This window comes from Candida pseudojiufengensis, assembly GCF_024610245.1.
Source record: "Candida pseudojiufengensis strain CBS 10847 chromosome Unknown scaffold9, whole genome shotgun sequence".
NCBI lineage: Eukaryota > Fungi > Ascomycota > Pichiomycetes > Serinales > Debaryomycetaceae > Lodderomyces > Lodderomyces pseudojiufengensis.
In genome coordinates this window covers 267,902-289,641 of record NW_026261525.1, presented here as the reverse complement: position 1 = coordinate 289,641, position 21,740 = coordinate 267,902, and the positions used below count along the sequence as shown (strand labels likewise).

Sequence of the window (21,740 nt, the reverse complement as noted above, 5' to 3'; positions counted from 1 at the left end):
TGTCTTATTTCTTTGCTTGTATAAGAATGGATTACTTCTTCTACCTTTTCTGCTGTATCTAGCAGAAACAATCTTTCTCGAAAAGTTTAAAATTTCATGAACCGAGCTAGTTTGTAGTTTGATATTGCTTTAATAGACCCCATTACATTAAATTTGATTGTTTTGATCATTATTTCATAAGATATTCATCAGACTTTTAAATTTATAACTTTGATCTGAATTATTTTTATACTTCTGTTGGTTTTGCATTTATATTTCTTGTCATATCAATTTTATCCAAGATATCTTTCCCACCTTTTAATTTTAATAATTCACCTAATTCAATACCAACTAATTCACAATCTTTTTTTAAATTTTCATCATTTGAAATATCTATTGTTTTAAATACTTCATCTTCTACTGATTGTAAACCATCTGGACTTACTATAATTCCTTTTAAATTTAATATTGAAGTTTCTTGATTATATGTTGCATTTACTCCTAATGGTACTGAACATCCTCCTTCCAAATATCTCATTAATGATCTTTCTGCTAAACAACATATTGTAGCCACGGGATCTTCAATAGATTTTAAAATTCTTTTTATTTCAAAATCATCTTTTTTAATTTCTACACCTAATGCACCTTGTCCAACAGCATAATAAACATCATCTAAACATGAAGTTATTCTATCACCTAAACCTAATCTTTTTAATCCAGCACTTGCTAAAATTAAACAACAATATTCATTATCTAAATTATCTAATTTATTTAATCTTGTTTGAATATTACCTCTAACACTTTCAAATTTTAAATTTGGATAATTTTTAATTAATTGAGAAGATCTTCTAATTGATGAAGTACCAACTATTGAACCATTAGGTAAATCACTTAATTTCTTATAAGGTGATCCCTTTTTCATAACTATAGCATCTCTTGGATCTTCTCTTTGAAAAATACAACCTAATTCAAATTCAGAAGGTAAATTAGTAGGCATATCTTTTAAACTATGAACAATTAAATCTAATTTAGGAAATTCATCAATTGAATCAATTAATAAAATTTCTAATTCTTTTGTCCATAAAGATTTCCCACCGAATGTATATAATGGTTGAGTTTGAACTTTATCTCCTAATGTACTTAAAGCTAATATTGAACAATCTATTTGGGGGTAATTTTCTTGTATTGCTTTTTTAACTAATTCTGATTGTATTACTGCTAATTTTGATTTCCTACCACCTATCTGTATATGACTTAGCTGTTGTTGTTGTTGTGTTTGTTGTTGGTGATTGTTGTTCTCTATATCTTCATCTTGTATTTGCATAATATTATGAGGCATTATTTTTCCTTAAATTATATTTGTTTGTGAATGAGTAGTATTAAATGTTTATGATTTGAGCCTGAAAAAAGTCTATGAATGATATTAAGATTGTAGTTCAGATGGTTGTCAAATTAAGATCTATAAAGTATGAGTTGATACTGACGTAGATAGTGAAAATGATTGAAAAAAAAAGTAAAAAAATATGCTAAATGACTAGTGAATTTGGAATGTTAATGTGAAATTAAATAATGATAGCTGAGTAATAATGAGTATATATAAGTATCTATAGTAAAGATCAAATTAAAATTGAAGAAGTATTTGATTTATAAAATATATTTGATATCAATATAAATGTGAAAATTTTATATTGCAGATATAACAATTTCTTTGTCTAAAAAATATATCAAATCAAACGATGAAAAATAATAATTACTTTTCTTTTTTAGATAGAGAGAATTATTTATGTCTGGACACTTAAATTTAAGACACTTACATACTTACACACTAACTAGTCTACTGAATATCTTCTCAATATTGTTAACATTTAAATCAGCTTCTAGAGAAAAAGAAAGTTGTTTGATCTCTGTTTTGTCATGTTGAAGTTCTCTATTCTCCGGATCTAGTTCAATGAAATTGAAAGATCCTTTTTGTTTTAGATGCTAGTGACCGTTTTCCATGACTTATGTAGTATGTGACATTTAATTGATAAGATGACATTGATTCCAACTAAATTAATTAATTATCACAATACAATTAATATATAAGTAAGTAAAGTTACTACCAAATGTCTAATATCCGATCCATGGAAATTAATTCTTAATTAAGTAAATTAATTAATTATGTATATACAGTACTGTATATATAAATATCATTCACTTAATTAATAATATTTTTAATTTGATTGGTTGAAATTGATTTATATACGAAACAATAATAAGTAGCTATACAATTTATAATGAAAGATGTATGTGAGTTTCCAATAGGTATAAAATTTAAAAGTATTTATATTTAATTAATCATTTAGTATTTCTAAATAAATTATCAATCAAATTTAGTAATAATTAAATTCAAATATACGTTGAACCTATATGATTTGGAAAATATAGATTAATGACTCCATTACACTTGGAATAGCCGCAAAACAAAACCTCATATATAATGAAGATAACTTTATGAACACTGCAAAGAAAATTAAAATGAAAATTGGAATTATGATAGGAAGTATCAAAATAATTATTATTTCAATATATTCTTCAATATATTCTTTAAATCCTGAAACTCCTGCAATTATTTTGCATTGAAACGATCGAAATGAAAACTTTGATTGGTATCTCATGTCCTGATCCGAATTTGAAAAATTCGGTAATTCTTCACTGTCTGATAAAGTACTAATCTCACTAAATATTTCATCAGTATCACTGGTGGTAACACTTGGGCTTGATATGATATTTTGATCACTCATATTTGATTATGGTTTTAGTTAGTTATTAATTTCATATTTCATCATTTTCAAGAGATATGGAGTTATATTTATTTCGTATTTCATCAACTGCTATTGAAATTAATTTCTTGTTTTTAGATTTGAACATTTTGGTAGTAAATAATCAAATTATCCTTAATACTTTTCATCAATCCTACAAATCTTAATTTCACAAATCTTAATTCACATAAAAATTCAATAAAATCATATATTAATCTCATATATATGATATTCAAGCATTTAAACAATTTATATAAAGTTTTTATCATTAAAACTTTAAAACACATTAACAAATCATATCATTTCAAACAATTTAAACTTACACAGGTAAACCTTAAACTCAATTGAAGTTTAAACACATTCAATATTTTAAATTCTCAATTTTAATTTAAAAGGTTAGTTCACATATTATATAATATTTTTAACTTTTGTTAACATCTAAGATTATCAAACTTTAATCTTCACCATGAGACTTTAAATATCAGATAAATCTTAATTATTAGGAGTCTTAACTTACCTTGTCTCCATAACTTAAATTAATAGTTATCACATTATCAACACATTCCAGAATTTTCAAAACTTTTTTCAGAAATGTTATTTATCTTGAATAAATTTCAATTGGATTTAAAGTAAAATATTCAGTTTAGCAAGTTTTGAACTAAATTCAAATGAATCAAGTTAAAACGTCCGAAAAGAAACCCTTAAATTGATTTGCTTTTGATTGGTTTATTCTATAGATCAGCTGACTTGTGCTTGATATGAAGTGGATATTTATCACACTATTATTGAGAACCATTCACTATTTTTTTATATCACCTCCAAGATGTGTTTTCATTTCTACTCAATTGGATATTATAAATATGGGTTGAATGGATGGTTTGCGCTAATGGCTAGTTTAGTTTCAGCATCGGAAAGTTGGAATTATCACCATTTTGTTTCACTCATATTATGTGAAATTTAGGTGTTGAAACCGAATAAAGAGTGCAGAATATTAATAACCAAATGAAGGAATTGAGTTAATTTGAATTTGACATATTTAAAATTCATCTTTAAGAAAATGATCGGGAATTAATCAAATTGCTATGAGATACATTATTGTACTAACTAATCTAGCTGAAAAATTGTTGATGTGGTAGGAACTCACTTTGAATCGTATTGAGAAATTTGTAAATAATTTTGAAATTTGATAATCAATGAGTCACAGATATTTGATGAATCAATGTTGATATCTCTTTAAAATTTGTTAATTATTGCAACTGAAATTCACTAAATTCAAGTTATCATTTAATAAGACTACTGTTTAAATTGATATAAGTAACTAAAAATTTAACAAGAATTTCCAAATTGAATGATACAAGTCCAAGTGAATTTATTCCATCTCAACAACTACCAAAACGAAAAATTGGCTCGATTAGTTGATACAATGAAATTTTTCAAAAGTGCATAAGAAGAATGACGTACTTAAGAAAGGAAGACTTATAATTGAATTTAAAGGATACAAAAATATTTTTTTTGTATTTTTGTTATTTGATAGGTAGAGATGTGTAGAATATTGTTCAGGCTTGTTGATGATTTTAATTGTTCATGTTACTCTACTCACCTAAATCTAATAAAATAACAAAAATTCAAAATAAATATTTTTGTATTTGGTTTGAATGATACAGAACTACTCATACTTCATGAAAACTATTACTGAAAGAAATTGTTGAAAATATAAGTTTATCAACTTCGTGAAGTGTAAAATTGTTGCATGAAAAGATGAAACTAGTAGTTTTAACAACAATCTGAACCATTTACAATAACTGGATAAAAAGGTAAAGGGATTTCGTTAATCATTGAAAATGTCGATTCTTTAAGTCATTATAAAACACATATTATATAGAGCTGTAATTTATTCTAAACATTCTAAATCATGTTTTTCGTCATCATTATTATCAGACTTACTTAAAATAAGAACCATACATATTCCAAATTTTTGAAATTAAATTTAATTTAATTTTTATTGAATAACTATTATTATTAATTTCATTTAAATCAAATATCCAATCATTTTGTAATTCTTTTGGAATTAAAGGTTGAGAATTTAATATAAGATTTATAATTTCAATTAATAATTCACCTTCATAAGGTTTTAATTCTATTTGTTTTTGATCTTGATATTGTTTTAACTTATTTCTTTCTTCTTCTTCATAATCTAATAAAATTAATAAATTTTCTATATTATTTAAACTTTTTAAACAAATTATACTTAATTGTTTACCATTTACAATCAATGGTTTTGATGAAGTAAAATAATTATATAATTGATATAATATTATAATGGAAGGACTCATTGATACAATACCAAATACTAATTGTTGCAGTTTTAATAATTTATCAATACCATTTATTGCAACTCCTCCATCAACTTTTCCTTTTTGAACTTGAATTAAAATTAATCTTAATAATGAACCATTAATTAAATATTTTATTGGTTTTCTAATTTCATTTTCATATCTACTCATTATAATTTTTAAATCTCCATTTTTAACATCTTGATTAATTTCGGTTGGTGTAACATTTTTAATATTATTATCAATTGTAAATTCATAAATCATTTTTTCTAATGAATTTATATCAGATTTTAATGAATCTTTTGTTGTTATTGTTATTTCATTATCACTTCTTAAAATATTTAACATTTCATTTATTGGTTTTATAACCCAATTTATAAAAAATCCTTTTATTGGTTCTATTCCATTATATTGAATCCAATTTATAATTTCTTGTTTATTATTATAAATTTTTTTTGATTGTGATGGAGCATACCTTATAAATAATATTATTAAAACCCAATATCTTGTTAAAAATGATGGTTTTGATGTTTTAGTGTATTGTTTTGAATCAAATTTTATAACTGATTCAATAATTTGATTTATTTGTTTTGAACCATTTTCATCAATTTGTAAAATTTTTGTTAAAATGGGTAAATAATTGTCTGATAATGGTGAAGACGATGATTGTGATGTTACTAATGTATTAATATCTATAGTATTTGATTTAATTTCTTTTTTTATTAGGCTCAATTTATTATTTATATCTTTATTAACTATAGTAATTGGAAATTTAATAAATGATGTTATATAATATTTAATTGATGAAAAACTAGTTTTTGAATCAGTTTTTGAAAGTAATGCAATTACAGGATTATCTTGAACAAATAATACTTCAATAGTTTGAAAAATAGATTTATAAACTGCATGACTTAATCTTTTTAACTGCTTAAATTTTATCTTTATAAAGCTTTGATTTTCTTCTTCGTCTTGAATATCATTCAATTTAAAATTATTTGATAATATTTTATTTGTCTTTTTAAAAATATCAATACTAAAATTAATAGAATTTATTGGTAAAGTTTGAATAAAATAAATTAATTTATTTATAATTGAATTTGAAATATTTAACCAATAAATTTCTTGATTTTTTAAAATTAATGTTTTTAAAATTAATGAATTTGATAATTTTAAACTTGTTAACAATATAACATATTCATTAATTAAATCTAATAATATTTTATCATCTTTTGTTAAATTTTTAATATTTATAAAATCTAATTTTGAATAAATTTGTTGTAATGATAAAAGATTTAAATTTGATAATTTATCAAATTTAAAATTTTCACAATCAATTAAAAAATAAATTTCTTTAAATACTTCTTGTAATGATTCATTAGTTGTACTTTGAATTTGTGATGAATTAACTTTTTGTTGTTTTTGTAATTGTTGAGATTGATATTGAGTTGATAAATATTGCTTAGTATATGAATTTAATTTTTCAAATTTGGTTTTAATGGCTAATGATATTCGATTGTTATTGTTTATGATTTTGATTATCTTATTGGATTTTTTGGAATTGAGTGTAAAACCCAATGATAAAATATCCATTGTGATGGATTCAGAACTGAGGAAGAAAGAAGGTTGATAGATAAATCTTAGATTTGAAGCAAGTAAAATTAATAGTAAGGAGATATGGTGCTACCACTTTTTTGATTCCCCTCCATAGATAGTAAGTTAGAAGACCCAGTCCAAATACATCGAACAACTCAACCAGCAATAGTAGTTGTTCCAATTTCAATGTTTTACAAACCGGAAATAAAGTATTTCACGAGTCAAAATTATGAAATATCTTCACCGAGTGGTTCTGGATTTTGTCTCTTTTCCTTTAAATCACATAATGATATAGTTTTCTAAGTTGTAGTGTGTATTTTCTCTTTCTTTTCTCTTATAGCTTCATCAATTCCAGTCTTGACAATTTAGTCAACCGATTCTTTTAATATATCAAAAGGAACATGATCTATCACGACGTGATTGAGTTCAGTTAGAAAAATTTGGTACTCAAAAATTTGTGAAAGACCCCCATACTTGGTCCAAGTGAAGATGAGTACGTGCAAATTTTGATCCAGTTGTATCTACCTTTTTGAGGGAACCGATGCCAACCTCTGTTTCGGTTGAGTTATCTTGGTATTGCCTGTGATCGAAACCTCAGACACTTGATAAGAATCTATACTTCGTTTTTACAAATCATTTGACAGTTCAAGCATTCATTTGAACCAAAAGAAATATAAAGTTTATTCAGCAAAGTTGTGGAATGGTCCAAAACATGTGTTTGAATCATAATGACACTAAATGTTTTACTCTTGTATATTGGATTATCGATTATTTGAAACATTTATTTTTGTGTAAGTTTCAGATTATTACTTTGCCTGACTATTTTTTTTTTTTTTTTTTTTCTCTCTGATCGCATGAAATTATCAGAGGTGAATGAATGTTGCTTGTCACTGAAATTTGAGTTGTGAATTTAGGTGTTACTTTGATCTAACTCAAAACGAATAGCAACTTTATTCAATCTTATCATTCCCATTGCTACACTCATTAGCAAACTCACATTCGAATCGTCAAACATCCGTAAGCAACGGGCAAAATCTGAATTTAGCATCAAATCACAACTAATTCTACAATTCACAGGTTGTATAAATTAATTGAGTTTGTCAAATGGAAATGTATGAATTGCGCTCAATGCATTCGGTACATTATTTGCTCATTTCTCGGTAGGTTGACTTTTTGCATTATTTGATGATTAGTTGAAGAAGAGTTTACAAATTAAAAGAAACACAGAAAAGAGCTTATTCAATGATGGATACAAAAGCCCCAGAATAAATTGGAAAGAATCGTCGTCCTCTAACTCTGAAAACCTACATGTTAAAAGTTATATAGGTTTAGTTTGTATATAATTTTAAGTATGTAATTATTTAATGCATTGTTGAATTAGGGAAAGAAAAAGAGCCGAATTGTAAAAATGCAATTGGCATTTTTCAATTAATACAACTTTTAGTATTTAAATTTAAAGCACATGATTGTTAATCCAAATAACATTCACATTACTTTTTCAATATTTTGGAGCGTAATTTGTTCGGGTCAACATTTCATAATCTGAATATTCGAGTAACAATGAGTTTGAAAAGTTGCATTTTTAGGTTGTGCTCAACTCGATGAAAAATTGATTGCAGTTCTCGTTTAGAGTGAAGCACCATTTTTTAACCAGTTCTGGAGTTCAAAGGATTCCCCTAAGAATTCATATTTCTTATGATACTTCATCAATATTAGTCTGAATATGATTAACTTTCTACATAAAACATTCAGATTGTGCAAATAGTAACCAGTCAGCTATCACTATATGAAAAAGATTTAGTTCGTAAAAACATTCGTCGTATTGCGTTTCAAGGTGAAGATAGATTTAATAACATACATCATCTTCCTTCAATTCTTGATCGCAATACTTAGTTGCTTGCGGCTAAGAATTAAGAATCTCATTATTGCTCAATTCTAAACTAGTACAGCCCCACAATAGTTTACTCATCATCTGTACAAAATTTTACTCGTCATCTGTGAACATTAAACCCGTCACGTCAATCAATAAAAAATATGAATTCATTTACAAGACATTACTTATATAGGAGGGGTTTGATTTCAATTTTAATGTAGACAATATAGGAATAAACTTTTTAATGAATTAGTTATTAATCAATGGTGTACCCAGGATTTAAACACATTTACAAATAACTTTGATGGAATGTCAATTATTAACGCCAGTTTAAACATATAAGTCAAATTGTCTCGTATGAAGCTAATTGCAAAAGATCAAATCCAGATGATACCTTCAAAATGTCAGGTCTGGTTTCATATAATAAGTTAAGTGTTTCAGGATCCTCTTTTGTGTAACATACACGGTTTTTTCTCCAACATTTTTTTGCAACATTTCAACCAAACCTTAATATTATGTACAATAATGTATTGTTTAAATTAGAACAAAAGCAGGAAATAATAGCTTTATAAGAGCAAACAAAGCTTATTATTAGGTTCATGTTCAACTTGTTCTTCATCTTTTTTATTCTCTTTGTTTTCCAACAAAATATACAAAATCACAACTTCCATCAACAAATGTACTTCAAAGACTCAAGTTTAAACAAAAGAATACAAGAATTAAAAGACTTGATTGATTTAGAAAAAGATGTTGAGAAGATTGTACCATATCCAGAACCGACAAGATCAAAAGTTCCATATAAACAACAATTATTACCTTTTCATATAAAAGATAATATAATAACTTTAGATTTAAAAGATAATAAATTATTGAACTCATCACTTTTTCCAAAGACTAACAAAGAAAAATTGGAAAATTTATTGAAAAAACATTCAGCTAGTTATTGGGTTAAATTAAAATATTTTTCAACTAAGGCTTGGATATTAATTAATGAAAGTTTTAGTATTATCTTTTATGATATTTTAGAAATTTTATCAACAATCATAATTTTTATTTATTATACAATTCGTGGATTGATTTACTTATCAGTAGACGTTTTGATACTTTTAGGTTGTGGTTTTCTAATTTCACTGCCAATAACTATACCATTTGGACTTACTTTTGGCTTGGTTTATGGCTTGGCTGATTGATTTATTAGTTCTTGTTCATTGATACCAAAAGTTTCGATACAAAAAATGCTGTAGTTACGAAATTGGTATTTCATGCAATATATGACATGTAGCTCATTTCTTGATTTGTATAAGTAGATAAACTTCATGAACTGTCTTATGAACTAAAACTTTGATGATTATATATTACTCAACTCTAACTCTTTTCCCCGCTTATATTAGTTTATCTCTATGAAAATAATTTTTCTTTTCATTTTGTTTCGGAGCATCCGTATTTTGTACAACAGTTATAGGAAATATTTTACTGAATAAACATATTCTTTTCGCCTTTATTGGTAAATAATCAATCTGGACATAGAGCTTTACATAATAGTAATTAATGGGATTCTTGAAACAGTCGGTTTTGTAGCAATTTTTTTATTTCTTTTTGATTCAGAATGAAATTTGATCCCAAATGTTTTATTTATTTTATCAAAACTAATTGTTTGTTAAACTTGTAGTCTAGCTTGCTAAAGACTAAAGGAGTAAACTTACTTAGAAAGTCACCAATTTTCATAATCAAAGTTCTAAGTCACCTGGGTACACAATCAACTAACCATAAACTAGGTCTTTATCGAAATGTGAGTGTAATTTCGTAGAAGCTACAGGCCATATTGAATAAAAAACAGGCATGGACCTGAGCTCAGAAAATCGTAAGTAATTCAAAACTTAAATTCGATAAAAATTCAATTGCAATTTTCGTTTTGAGGGAACATCACTTTATAGCCCATTTTCAACCTTGTAAAAATTTGGAAATAATACATATTAATTCAAACAACTTGTTCAAATTTATTCTGAACATTATTGACCTCATTCAAATAACACTTAGATTTTAAATTTAAAGATTCCAGATTATTTTATTATCAAAACATACAATGTTGGAAAAACTGTGAGTTATACAATGTTGGAAAAACTGTGAGTTGAAAGTGAGTTGAAAACACCATGTTTGGTGCTGGAGTTTTTCTCCCAGGTTTTTTCCAACTCATGATAAATTTTTTTTTTTGTTAAAACAAAGATTCGTTAAACATACAAGCATATTCTTGAATTTAGAATGTAATTTGTATGAGGGTATTTGAGATTGTGGTTGAAACTCATTAAGTATTGTAATACTAGCTATGGGTGAAAATTTCCAATTTACATTTTTATGCGCGATTCGAATGGACCAAAATACGCATCAATATTTAGAACACCAATGTGGACATATGCCAACTAATTACATTGTACAAACAGCAACTACAACAATACTAATAAAACTAAACATAATTTTATGATACTACTTTTCAAGAGAATAGCTCGAGTTTTTACTCGAGCGTTTTTTTGGAAGTCACTGGCTGCAAAAAATGTTATTAATAGAAACGATATGGTAGCATTTGATTCATATAATTTGTTTATTTTTCGACCTGATTAAGAAATGTAATTGATATAGACATAGCTATTTAATTTGCCATAAATCATGCTGTAAAAATATCATCTGTTCATTGGAATAAGTGACTCCAACCACCTTTTATGTTTACTCAGCTTACTAATTGTTCATTATTCTGTTAATTCTACTCCATCAATCAATCAACTCAGTCATTGAATTTTGAATGTCTAAAAGATATAGAGAGTTGATCTCATATGATAATTTAAATGTACCAAATGCTTCATCTTCAACTTTAAATAATACCGCACAACAGCATACTGAATTACGACAATATAATGAATTTCAAACCAGTTATTTCAAATTACAAAGTATAATCAATAAGAAAGTCAATGTAAGTTTAAAGTACGAGCAATTGAAAACTCCCGAGATTCATTCAGCTTTAATCAAGCCTATAAGTCATGAGATCATTTCAGTAGTCAAAGAGAATGGAAGTGACTCAAATGTGTCGGTTTTTACAGTATACATCCTATTATTATTGAAATACGAATACCTAATACAACTGGAAAACAATTTGATTCAGTATGATCTATTAATTTCTAGGTCTCATGTTTGTGAATTAATGTCTATCAGAATGTTAAGAGAATATAGCTCGATACAAAGAATTCAAGTTCTATTTGTGAAGCCACCTAGAGGTTTGATATCACTCGCTTATGGATTTGATTATAACACTTTGGAACTATGTATATTATCAAAACTGAAATCTTTCTTATCTCAACCAATTATAGTCCAAATATTGAACAAGTTTTACAACGGTGATTTAATTCACGACGATGTGAGTCAAAACTATACTATGGCGAAAAAGTGCACTGCAATGGCTGATACTGAAAAGACTTTGTTGAACCACCGAAATTATGAAAGTTACAACAGCAATAATAACAAATTGAATTATGATATAGAAAGCAATCAATCAATATTTCAAAGACATGGAAATTTGATTGTTAATGTATACAAACGAATAAACATTGTCCCCAAGCATCAAAATATAATCATTAACTTGAAATTGATTATATTTGCCATTAATTATTTCATATTAACTCAACAACCAACGACTCAACCTCATCTTAGTTTCATGGAAATTTTATTTTGGTTGATTGGGTTAAATTTCAACTTTGAAATTTTGACTAAATTTCGTAATATTAATTTCAGATTTCTAAATTTGATATTATGGAATCATATTGATTTTTTTTTAATTTGCATTTTAAATTTTTGTTTCATATTGAGATTTTGTATTACAGATCAAAGTTATTTCAATGATTTTTTTAGTTTAATTGGTATAATTTTATTTCCTAGAATTTTATCAATATTTAATAACTACAAGTTTTTCAATTTAATTATTCTTTCATTTCATAAAATGTTTTTAAATTTAGTTGGTTTAGTTTTGATGTTTTTTACCTTAATATCAGGTTTTTATTTTTGTTTTTTGAAACTTTCTAATGATCAAACACCATTTGAGATTTTATTTAATATGGTCAAGGTTTTTTTTGGATTTACTCCATCTATTTGGAACTACTGGGATGATTTTAATACGTTGGGCAAAATAATGCAAATGTGTTACTTATTTTTGATCCAATTCATCATAGGCACTATATTAGCGATTTGTTTGAGTGGTATTTTCAATAAGACTAGAGAAAATATCGAGTATGAGTTTAATTATTTTAAACTGAATAATTTGATAATTTATTTTAAGTGTTCGGAATTGAATCAAAGATGGAGTTTTACTAATGTTTATTGTCAAATATTCAAAACACCTGTCATATTGTTAATACTTATTTATGGTATTTTCAGTTCATTCATTGTCAAATTCAAAAATGTTGCGTTCACAGCATTTACAGGTAAATATGCTATTAATAAGCACAGCTATGAAGAAGAAGATGTAAGGAATCTAAAAAATTTCACATTCATAAATAAACCAGATTTTGATCATGAATTAAATTTCAAACCTTCCATAAATTTGAGAAAACGAAAGCCCAAGAACAAAATTATCAAGAATTATCAGTCGGTCAGTACTTTGGGATGTAATGGTAACCACTTGAGAACTGCATCTACTGATTCTTTTTTCATTGATCAATTGTTGAACAGAAAATATGGTGGTTCGAATAGCAATAATATCAATACAAATGATGAATCAGTATCTCGAAATTTGGAATCAAACAGATTGTTTTCCAAAAAATTTCAAGAATCAAAACAACCTAATCAATCATTAAGTGGAAGTCGATCAAATCAAAAACTGTCTCAAATACCTCGATATAAACTGATTCTTCAAAATTCAAAAGAAAATTCACACCAACCATCCGTTTCACAAATATCAAGTTCCTACTCAGCAATACAGATGCATCAATCCCAAATTCTACAACAACTGCAACAAATTTCTAACACTTCAACAATTGACCAAATTTTAAGTAGATTAGTAAATTTAGAAACATTATTGACGAAATTTACAGCTATTGAAAGAATAGAGGATGATAAATTAATTATACTTAATCAATTAAATCAAATAAAAAGTATGAAAACTATAGAAAGTGATAATCTATCAATAAATTCAAGTTCAAATACTGATATTGATTCTTTAAACGATTATAAAGGTCAACCATTTGAAATTGATAATATTTATGAAGATATTAATGAAGATGATGCTATATCTAATGAGAATGATCTGAAAAAAGATCTGGCAGACGAAGATGAAGACGAGTTTGATAAAACTTTACCTTTAAGATTTCATGGAGTGAATCGTGATCTTAATGATGATTTTGATCAGTATGATAGTGATAACACATTTTAATTAGTAGACCTTAGGTATACTTTATAGATTTAGATTAAATATAGATGGCTCACGCTGACGGCATTGTTTTATTAATCGCGGAATATGAATTCTTCATTGATCCAGAACTAAACTCTACTTCCCGATTTCGATATTGGCCGTGACTTGGTTCTTTTTGAAGTAATGGCTGTTATAAAGATTGACAAAAATATGACTGTTACTTTTTATTAGGTACTGCACCTAATAAATGTATGTAAATAATGTAGAAAACTTCAGGAACAGGAAGTAAACATTTATAAAACCACGATCATAACTTAATCATCAGTCAAACATTCAACTTTCTCAGATCAATGTAATAGCATTCATACATTGTTTATTAGGAAACTAAGATAAGATAAGAAACCCAAAAACCAATTGCCATTACAGAACTCCCTCAAATGTCATTATTTTTAAAAGAATCTTTGAACGAAGTACAAACTAAATTTTTGGATAAGATAATACCAGATTTACATGAAGATTCAATAAATTTAAATAGTTTTGAAAAATTCGATGATTTGTTACAATTCCTAGAGATATCGTCCTCGGTATCACCATCTACTTCATCAATATCAATTCAATCAGACTCATGTTTTGCAAATAATAAAAACTTGATATATCCATCGGTGGAGATCTTGCATCTATTATTAACATTATGCTCAAGAAGTAACAATTTAAATTGGACTCAAAATTCTTCATTATCCAAAAATGGAATAGTTGAATCCTTAGGTCATATTAAATTGATAAACAGCTTGTATAGTGAGTTTTTACACAAGAATCAATTAAACCAGAGATGTTTTATCATATTGAATAATTACCTTAAAATTATTGACATCAATAATGACAAAATATTGTATGATCTACTATTAACAACCATGAATGGTTTAATTGAAAGAAAGAAACAAAATCAACTGCCGACTCGTCAATCACAACTACCTTTTCAACAACAATCTATAACTTCAATGCTACAAAGTGAAACTAATAGTCGAAGAACATCACCGAGAAGATCCACTCCTCCAATGAAGAGACAAAAAGTGAAGTCTGAGAATGAAGAGGAAAATGATGATGATGAAGATAAAGATAGTACATATATAGTTATAAGCAATTCTGAAGACGATAGTGATATCGATGAAAAAGTACCTATCAAGAAAGAAACACAGGTTAAAAAAGACCCTGATCTGAAGAATAAAAAAGGTTCCTCAGCTTCGCCATCACCGTCCAAAAATTCCAAAAATTCCAAGAATTCGAGTATAAGTATATTTGCAAAAAGTGATTCTAAAACTGAGACGTGGGAAGGAATTCGAATATTTGACGAATCATTATTAAAGGAAAAACTAACTGCTCATAGTAACGACTTCAATATATGGAAATTGGTAAATTGGACATTTTACTGTTCAGGCTTATCAACAATTTATTACCCACTACAAAAGCAAAGTGAATGTCATTTAATCTACCAGTCACAGTCAAACGCACTAGAAATCATATTCGGATATTTTGAAATAAACCTTGTGGAACAATTGAACAAGATCTTTGATAGTGCAAATAATGATCCGATATTAGAATTATATCAAAATTCTAATTCCCCATATACCAAACTTGCCAGTTTGAAAGTTGAAGACAATTCTAGCATACTATTGTCCAACTCGGTCAAAACATTAGGTTTTTTACAAAGTCAGTGGTATGACCGAATAGTTGAATTTGTCTTTAATGGATTATCATCAAAATTAGTATTTCCCAAAACATGTTATGAGCATGAAACAATCATGATTGAAAAAGAAAACAAGTATAAAAAAAATCAATCGATAGCACATAATGATCTAAAGAATGAATGGGATCAAAGTTCAGATAACATGACCTCAATGAATTTAAGATTCAAAATATGTTCAATTGTATTTTATTGGAGTTTGGTATTTGAGCCGTCATTGTCTTCTTCACAACGAAATCGCAAATCAACCATGAGTTTGAACTCTGCTGTGTTTTTACGATTTTTGAGAGAAAAAATTAAGTATATTGATTATAGATATTTGATTGAATTTTATCATTCACTGCAAATACCATCAAAAATAAATTCAGAATATAAGAAGTTATTTTTAGTCAATGTATCAATTGAAACCTTAAAAGAAATGATTGGTAATAGAATGATTGAAGATGATGAATTTCAAAATTTTAAACTTTATCATCATTTAAACAACCAAGATACTGGTAAAAATAAAAATTATCAAATACAAAATTTAGAAACAGTAACAAATTGGATAAATAATTCTATATTATATACACAATTAACTGAAAATGTTACATGGAAATCTTTTAATGAATTTTATCAATCTTGGATGAAATTAAATTTTGCTTTAGAATGGCTTTTAAGTTGGATCTTGGATGATTTGTATAATGAAGATTTGGATATTTATAAAGATACTATGATTTATCAAAAATTCAAAAAAGCCGATACATTAAAGAAAGAAATATTTTTAGAGTTTATTAAAGTTTGTATCTTGCCCAAAGCTGAGTCAGGTCTCGAATTTCAATTAAATGATGATGATGTTGAACTGATGAAAGGAAAAATCTCCAAATCCGAGCATTTTAGTTCCATTTTGGAATTATATTTATAGAGCAATGCAAGGATATTTAGAAAGTATAAATTTACATGATATTTTGAGATTCACTTTTACCTAGTGCTATTTAAATGATATGTTTTACTTTAAAATAATATCTTAAATATTGAATTTGCCAAACACCAAAACCAATTAATGATAAAATTATTATTATTGAAAACCATTTAACTCTTGAATTAGTAGATTCATTAGTATCTCTCATTCTTTCTTCTCTTGATTTTAAGTATTGTAATTCACTTACAATTTCTTCAGTTAAACTTTCAATTTTTTTTAATTCAACTTCATTTGGTTTTAATTTTTCACTTGCTTGTAAAGCATTCCAATTTCTTGCAGATGCTCCACTTTCAATTTCTAATTCAATAGTTCTTAATGAATTTGTTCTTGAACCATGATGTTTCCATTTAGCTTCTAAATAATTTGTAAAACATACATCTATTGCTGCATTATCTTGACTTGTAAAAGCTAATTTAACATCTCCTACTATATCTTTTCTTACTGCATAATTATTCCCTAAAGTATCAGTAATTTTAACATCTAATCTTTGACCATCTCCCTTTGATCCATCAGTATAGATGTTTACCGTTACCATTTGATTCTCTTGAACAAAATCACGGATACAAACTGGTTCAGGATTTGGTAATGATGGAATTTCCATATGCAAAGATGATGCTAGACTTAATAAGAATGATAATATTAATGCATAGTTGAATATAAGTGACTGCATTTTAATTTTTCAATATTAATTGAGAATTGTTCTTCTTCTATCGTTTTTCAAATGATGAAGGTTCTATCAGTGGTTGTAGTCTTTGCTCAAATGCAATTGAGCTTCGATTTTTAATTTGAATTAAAATCAATTAGACTGTCCGATCTATATTATTATTATAATATTTTTCAACCTAAGAAAACAAAAAATTAATTTGCGTGTCAATTATTTACTTACTTACGAACCTAATAAAATTTTTCATTTTAAAGTAAGACGCGTGAGTTTGTCATGACAATTCGGATTTTGAGACATTGATTTTTGTGTGCAGTTTTCCAATTGGTAGTTATTATGAAAGGAAATGAAAAATTATTATCAAGACGATATACAAGTACTTTAACAATATAGCTTGAATTGAACCAAAGACCTTGATTCTACACTACGGATTATTCAGAAAAAAAACTGACACCATCTCAAACTAATATACGAACGATTTAGACCACCAATTTTATTTAGCAAATATGGCAAAGGCAAGAGCAAACACAACCATGATAAAAATGGTATCAACCGCATTAACAGGATATGAAAAATGGTTTAAAATTCCCAGGTCAGCTAGAAAATTGAATCTAATACTATATGATCCAAGAGCTCAAAGACATTGTCTATTCAAAGAAGATAGAAAAAGGAAAATTGCAGAGTTACCTCCAAAAGATTATACAAGAAGACATCGTTGATAGTTTAACTTTCAAAATTCTTCTTCATAACTGTACCAAAGAAAAATTCAAAATTAGAGATGGTACTTGCACATGATATCAAAATCAAGTTTCAACTTTTAGACAGACTTGAAACCAGCCAGGGCTCTTCTTATATGGAGTGTTTTTCACTTAATGACTTTAACGACTAAATAAAGTATATAATTACATCAATAAACTTGTATATAAGGCCATATTGAAACATTTTTATATCGTTTATGATCTATTCAAAAAGAAATTAACTAAACTCTACCATGTTCTTCTTCATCTTGAGTCTCATTTTCATCAGTATTAGGACTATCACGATAATCTTCATCATCTGAGATATTGAAATTAGATACATCAGCGTAAGCAACAGGATCATCTTCACAATATATCAATCCATTATTATCTTTAATCCAAATGAAGAAAATTGATAAAATTAAACAAAAGAAGTAAAATAAGCCTGAATATACCAAAGGCATTATAAATTTACCCAATGCATTTTCTAAAATCATTACAGTAATAGCACTTTGATACACTGGTTCTCTATTAGTATTCTGAGGAAAATCTGGAAATTTATCGAAATTTTGTACAGCAAAATATCCTGAAATTGAAGCTCCAACTATAGCTGTTATTATTGGTAAAATCATAATCACAAAGAATGATTTATTGAATGCTGAAGTTACTTTTGCATTAGAATCAAAATCTGATGATGAAGGAAAAGTAGCAATTGTTTTTTTGGTTTTAAAATAGAAAACGATTGATAAAATAAACCAACACAATTGAAATAATGACACTAATGTATTTAATAATAACATGAAATTTGTTTTTTTGTCTTTTCCATTGAATGGTAATGTGGTTGAGCTCGATCCTACGTTAGCGAACATTCCAAAAATTTCATTCTTTGTTGTTGGAAACAAATAATTTAACAAGTTAGTAAAAATTACTAACCCTATATTAAAAAATAATAAAGCAGTGATTTTTCTAAAACTATCTTGTGGGAAAAGTCTATAATTTTGTGAATTACCATTGTAATAATATATTACACCAAATCCCATGGAAAATAGTAAAACGATATAACTTCTGAAATTTGAGTAAATAAATTCTGCCGTCTCACTGATGAACAATAACACCGTAATAATAAATGATTTTTCATCAGTTTCTAAAAATGAATTGATTAACCAAAACACGAACCCATTGTAAATACATATGACAATAAAAGGTGCCAAAATTAAAAACAAGACACCTTTAGAAATAACTGAAATTGAATTCAAATTCTTGAAATTTTCCCCAATTTTAAATCTCAAAATATAATTAAACAAAACGATAAACATAATTATTGATACAACAATAGTATATTTCAATTGTGAATATACTAAATAAATTGGATAAGCTAAATTACCATAATAATTCTTAAACACAATAGGAACTTTGAAATTCAAAGATAATTTTTCATCTTGTTTATTTTTAAATATTGGAGCAATATAAACACAATAAATTCCTGATTGTGGAATTTGATAAATAATATCTTCTGTAGTTGTAGTTAAATCACCTTCATAAATTTTCGATTTATCAACTTCAAATCCTGATTCAGCAGTTAAATCAAATTTATCATCATCAGTTAACATTTTTTTATATAATGATTCTTTATCTTTTGGATATAGCGTAGTATATTCTTCCAAAGTTGGGATTGAAGTAAAATTAACAATATCAGGATAATGAAAAATCAAAGCTTCAATTTTTAACTTATCCTTAATTTCAGGTTCTCTTAAACTTGAGGTTCTTAGTTTTATGTATGATTTTAATGGATTTTTTGGATTTAATTGAACTGGACTACATACTAGACCTCTTTCATTTGTTGCTATTGTTGGTGGATCTAGTAATGCATATGCGTATGATGATATGGAGAAAAGTAGAATGATGATGGAGTATATATCATTGTATTTAAACATTGTCCTTTGATCAATTGTTGGTACTTTCTTGATGATATAATTAATATTAGTTGTATGTTGTGATCTTTCAATCTATGACGTAGTTAAAGTTAAATTGTATGAAACAATTGCTTTCAGGATTTAGCTGAGATTATATACCCTCAAAACTAATTAAAATTATTCAGACGGCCAAAAATAAGTATTAACAACTATATTATTATTGAACAATGTAATATTGATAAATGACTATGTAATTATTAAATTTTAGTTTAGATTAATTTTGAAGAGCGGAGAGGAAATCGTTCCATTTTCGTAACAACTAAAATGTGGGCTTGTCAAAAACCAAAAACAAAGAAAGAATAAGCAGAAATACATGTCATATCTAATCTATCTTAGTCTAGAGTACTCTAACCTTGCGGTAAAAGATACACTTGATTTCCTTGTCTTAATTCGAATCATTACCCATAAACTCCTCAGTTCCTCAAGTATTTCTCGCTAATTTTGATACATAAATGTGTCAAATTCTAAATTTGTTAACTTCATTTGTGGCACAGTTTAAAATAAAACAATAAATTAGATCTATCAAAATTGTTTATATAATCTATAACGTCTATAAAATATTCTATAAGTTTCATCAACATACTCGATATTTACAGATCAAATATGTTTAATGTACTGGGTTTATCCCTAGTTTTTGTTCAATTTTAACCATTGCATTCATACAATGTTCCATGAATATTAAAGTCAATATACTATGAGGTCCAACTCTAAATAATTGAGCCCAGAATCCTTTATATAAAGCCATTGGTCCTTCAATCTGTATTGTTTTTTTAAAACAATCTAATGGACCTTTATATAAATTCCCCTTTTGATTATACATTCTTGTTAATACAACGTCCCATGGATTCATAACTATTGCAACTCCCAAACCTGCCATTGAAGCACTAGCAAAATGTAGTAAAAAGGAATTATCTTTGACTAAATTATGTTTCAATAAAAAGTTTTTAGTCAAATTATAAACAGGTAATTGTGCAGCTGATCCAGCACCAGTCCTTAACACTGCAGCATCAACACCTCTATATAAACCTTTAATACCTTCATGATTGTAAATTTGTCGTATACCATCCCAAGTTCCATGATAATAAGTTTGTTGTCCTACAGCACCTGTTTTGGAAAATGATTGCATTCTTGTTTTAATTAAAAAAAATGGAGATGCTAAAACTGCACCAGCTGAACCAGATACAAACCCAGCTAGCACATTTATGAATAAATTTTGTTTTATCAATCCATTATCCATTATTGATTTTGGATTTAACAACTTGGAAATATAGTACCTACTTGGTTCATACAAACCTATTCTACAACCGTTCAACCCCAATTGATAAAAATATCCACATACTAATCCTTGTTGTAATCCTCTTATACCTTCATGTTTGTAAATTAACCCAAACGCTTGAACTGGATTTTTATATAGTTTAGGTTGATTTTTATTGGTCTTTGATAATTCACCTTGCAATTGCATTCTTGTTTTGATTAACTCTATAGGGTTCGTGAATGTAACAGCACCACACGCTGCCACTCCTCCAGCTATAAAACCACCTAAAGTTGAAACCTTTTGAGCATTATTGGTCGGTATCTGTTTCTTTGTTGCATGTGATAATGATGATTTTGACTCACTCATTTTGATCCTTCTTTAGTTATCTCAACTCCTACTGATAATAAGATTGTCCAGCTTCTTTTTCTGGTCACAATATTTTGC

General features: G+C 26.9%; 9 protein-coding genes across 9 annotated transcripts; 3 read left to right on the top strand and 6 right to left on the bottom strand. All coding sequences in view use genetic code 12, as the record gives it.

Annotated features, from left to right (window-relative positions):
* Positions 1-226: 226 nt before the first annotated feature.
* Positions 227-1,303, bottom strand: HEM3 (hydroxymethylbilane synthase; the record flags this gene model as incomplete). The annotated part of the gene is made up of 1 exon (XM_051756057.1): positions 227-1,303. One exon carries the CDS (start codon positions 1,301-1,303, stop codon positions 227-229), a length of 1,077 nt encoding a protein of 358 aa, XP_051615788.1.
* A 1,081-nt stretch (positions 1,304-2,384) lies between these two features.
* On the bottom strand, positions 2,385-2,762 carry KGF55_001476 (uncharacterized protein; the record flags this gene model as incomplete). The annotated part of the gene is made up of 1 exon (XM_051756055.1): positions 2,385-2,762. One exon carries the CDS (start codon positions 2,760-2,762, stop codon positions 2,385-2,387), a length of 378 nt encoding a protein of 125 aa, XP_051615787.1.
* Positions 2,763-4,720: 1,958 nt separating this feature from the next.
* KGF55_001475 (uncharacterized protein) lies at positions 4,721-6,703 on the bottom strand (the record flags this gene model as incomplete). Its single annotated transcript, XM_051756054.1, has 1 exon — positions 4,721-6,703. One exon carries the CDS (start codon positions 6,701-6,703, stop codon positions 4,721-4,723), a length of 1,983 nt encoding a protein of 660 aa, XP_051615786.1.
* A 2,553-nt stretch (positions 6,704-9,256) lies between these two features.
* On the top strand, positions 9,257-9,769 carry KGF55_001474 (uncharacterized protein; the record flags this gene model as incomplete). The annotated part of the gene is made up of 1 exon (XM_051756053.1): positions 9,257-9,769. The coding sequence occupies one exon, from the start codon at positions 9,257-9,259 to the stop codon at positions 9,767-9,769; it is 513 nt and encodes a 170-aa protein (XP_051615785.1).
* Positions 9,770-11,373: 1,604 nt separating this feature from the next.
* FGR29 (Fgr29p) lies at positions 11,374-13,989 on the top strand (the record flags this gene model as incomplete). The annotated part of the gene is made up of 1 exon (XM_051756052.1): positions 11,374-13,989. One exon carries the CDS (start codon positions 11,374-11,376, stop codon positions 13,987-13,989), a length of 2,616 nt encoding a protein of 871 aa, XP_051615784.1.
* A 416-nt stretch (positions 13,990-14,405) lies between these two features.
* On the top strand, positions 14,406-16,613 carry KGF55_001472 (uncharacterized protein; the record flags this gene model as incomplete). Its single annotated transcript, XM_051756051.1, has 1 exon — positions 14,406-16,613. The coding sequence occupies one exon, from the start codon at positions 14,406-14,408 to the stop codon at positions 16,611-16,613; it is 2,208 nt and encodes a 735-aa protein (XP_051615783.1).
* Positions 16,614-16,683: 70 nt separating this feature from the next.
* On the bottom strand, positions 16,684-17,340 carry ERV25 (Erv25p; the record flags this gene model as incomplete). The annotated part of the gene is made up of 1 exon (XM_051756050.1): positions 16,684-17,340. One exon carries the CDS (start codon positions 17,338-17,340, stop codon positions 16,684-16,686), a length of 657 nt encoding a protein of 218 aa, XP_051615782.1.
* Positions 17,341-18,310: 970 nt separating this feature from the next.
* KGF55_001470 (uncharacterized protein) lies at positions 18,311-20,002 on the bottom strand (the record flags this gene model as incomplete). Its single annotated transcript, XM_051756049.1, has 1 exon — positions 18,311-20,002. One exon carries the CDS (start codon positions 20,000-20,002, stop codon positions 18,311-18,313), a length of 1,692 nt encoding a protein of 563 aa, XP_051615781.1.
* Positions 20,003-20,648: 646 nt separating this feature from the next.
* On the bottom strand, positions 20,649-21,662 carry OAC1 (Oac1p; the record flags this gene model as incomplete). Its single annotated transcript, XM_051756048.1, has 1 exon — positions 20,649-21,662. The coding sequence occupies one exon, from the start codon at positions 21,660-21,662 to the stop codon at positions 20,649-20,651; it is 1,014 nt and encodes a 337-aa protein (XP_051615780.1).
* Between the last annotated feature and the right edge of the window lie 78 nt (positions 21,663-21,740).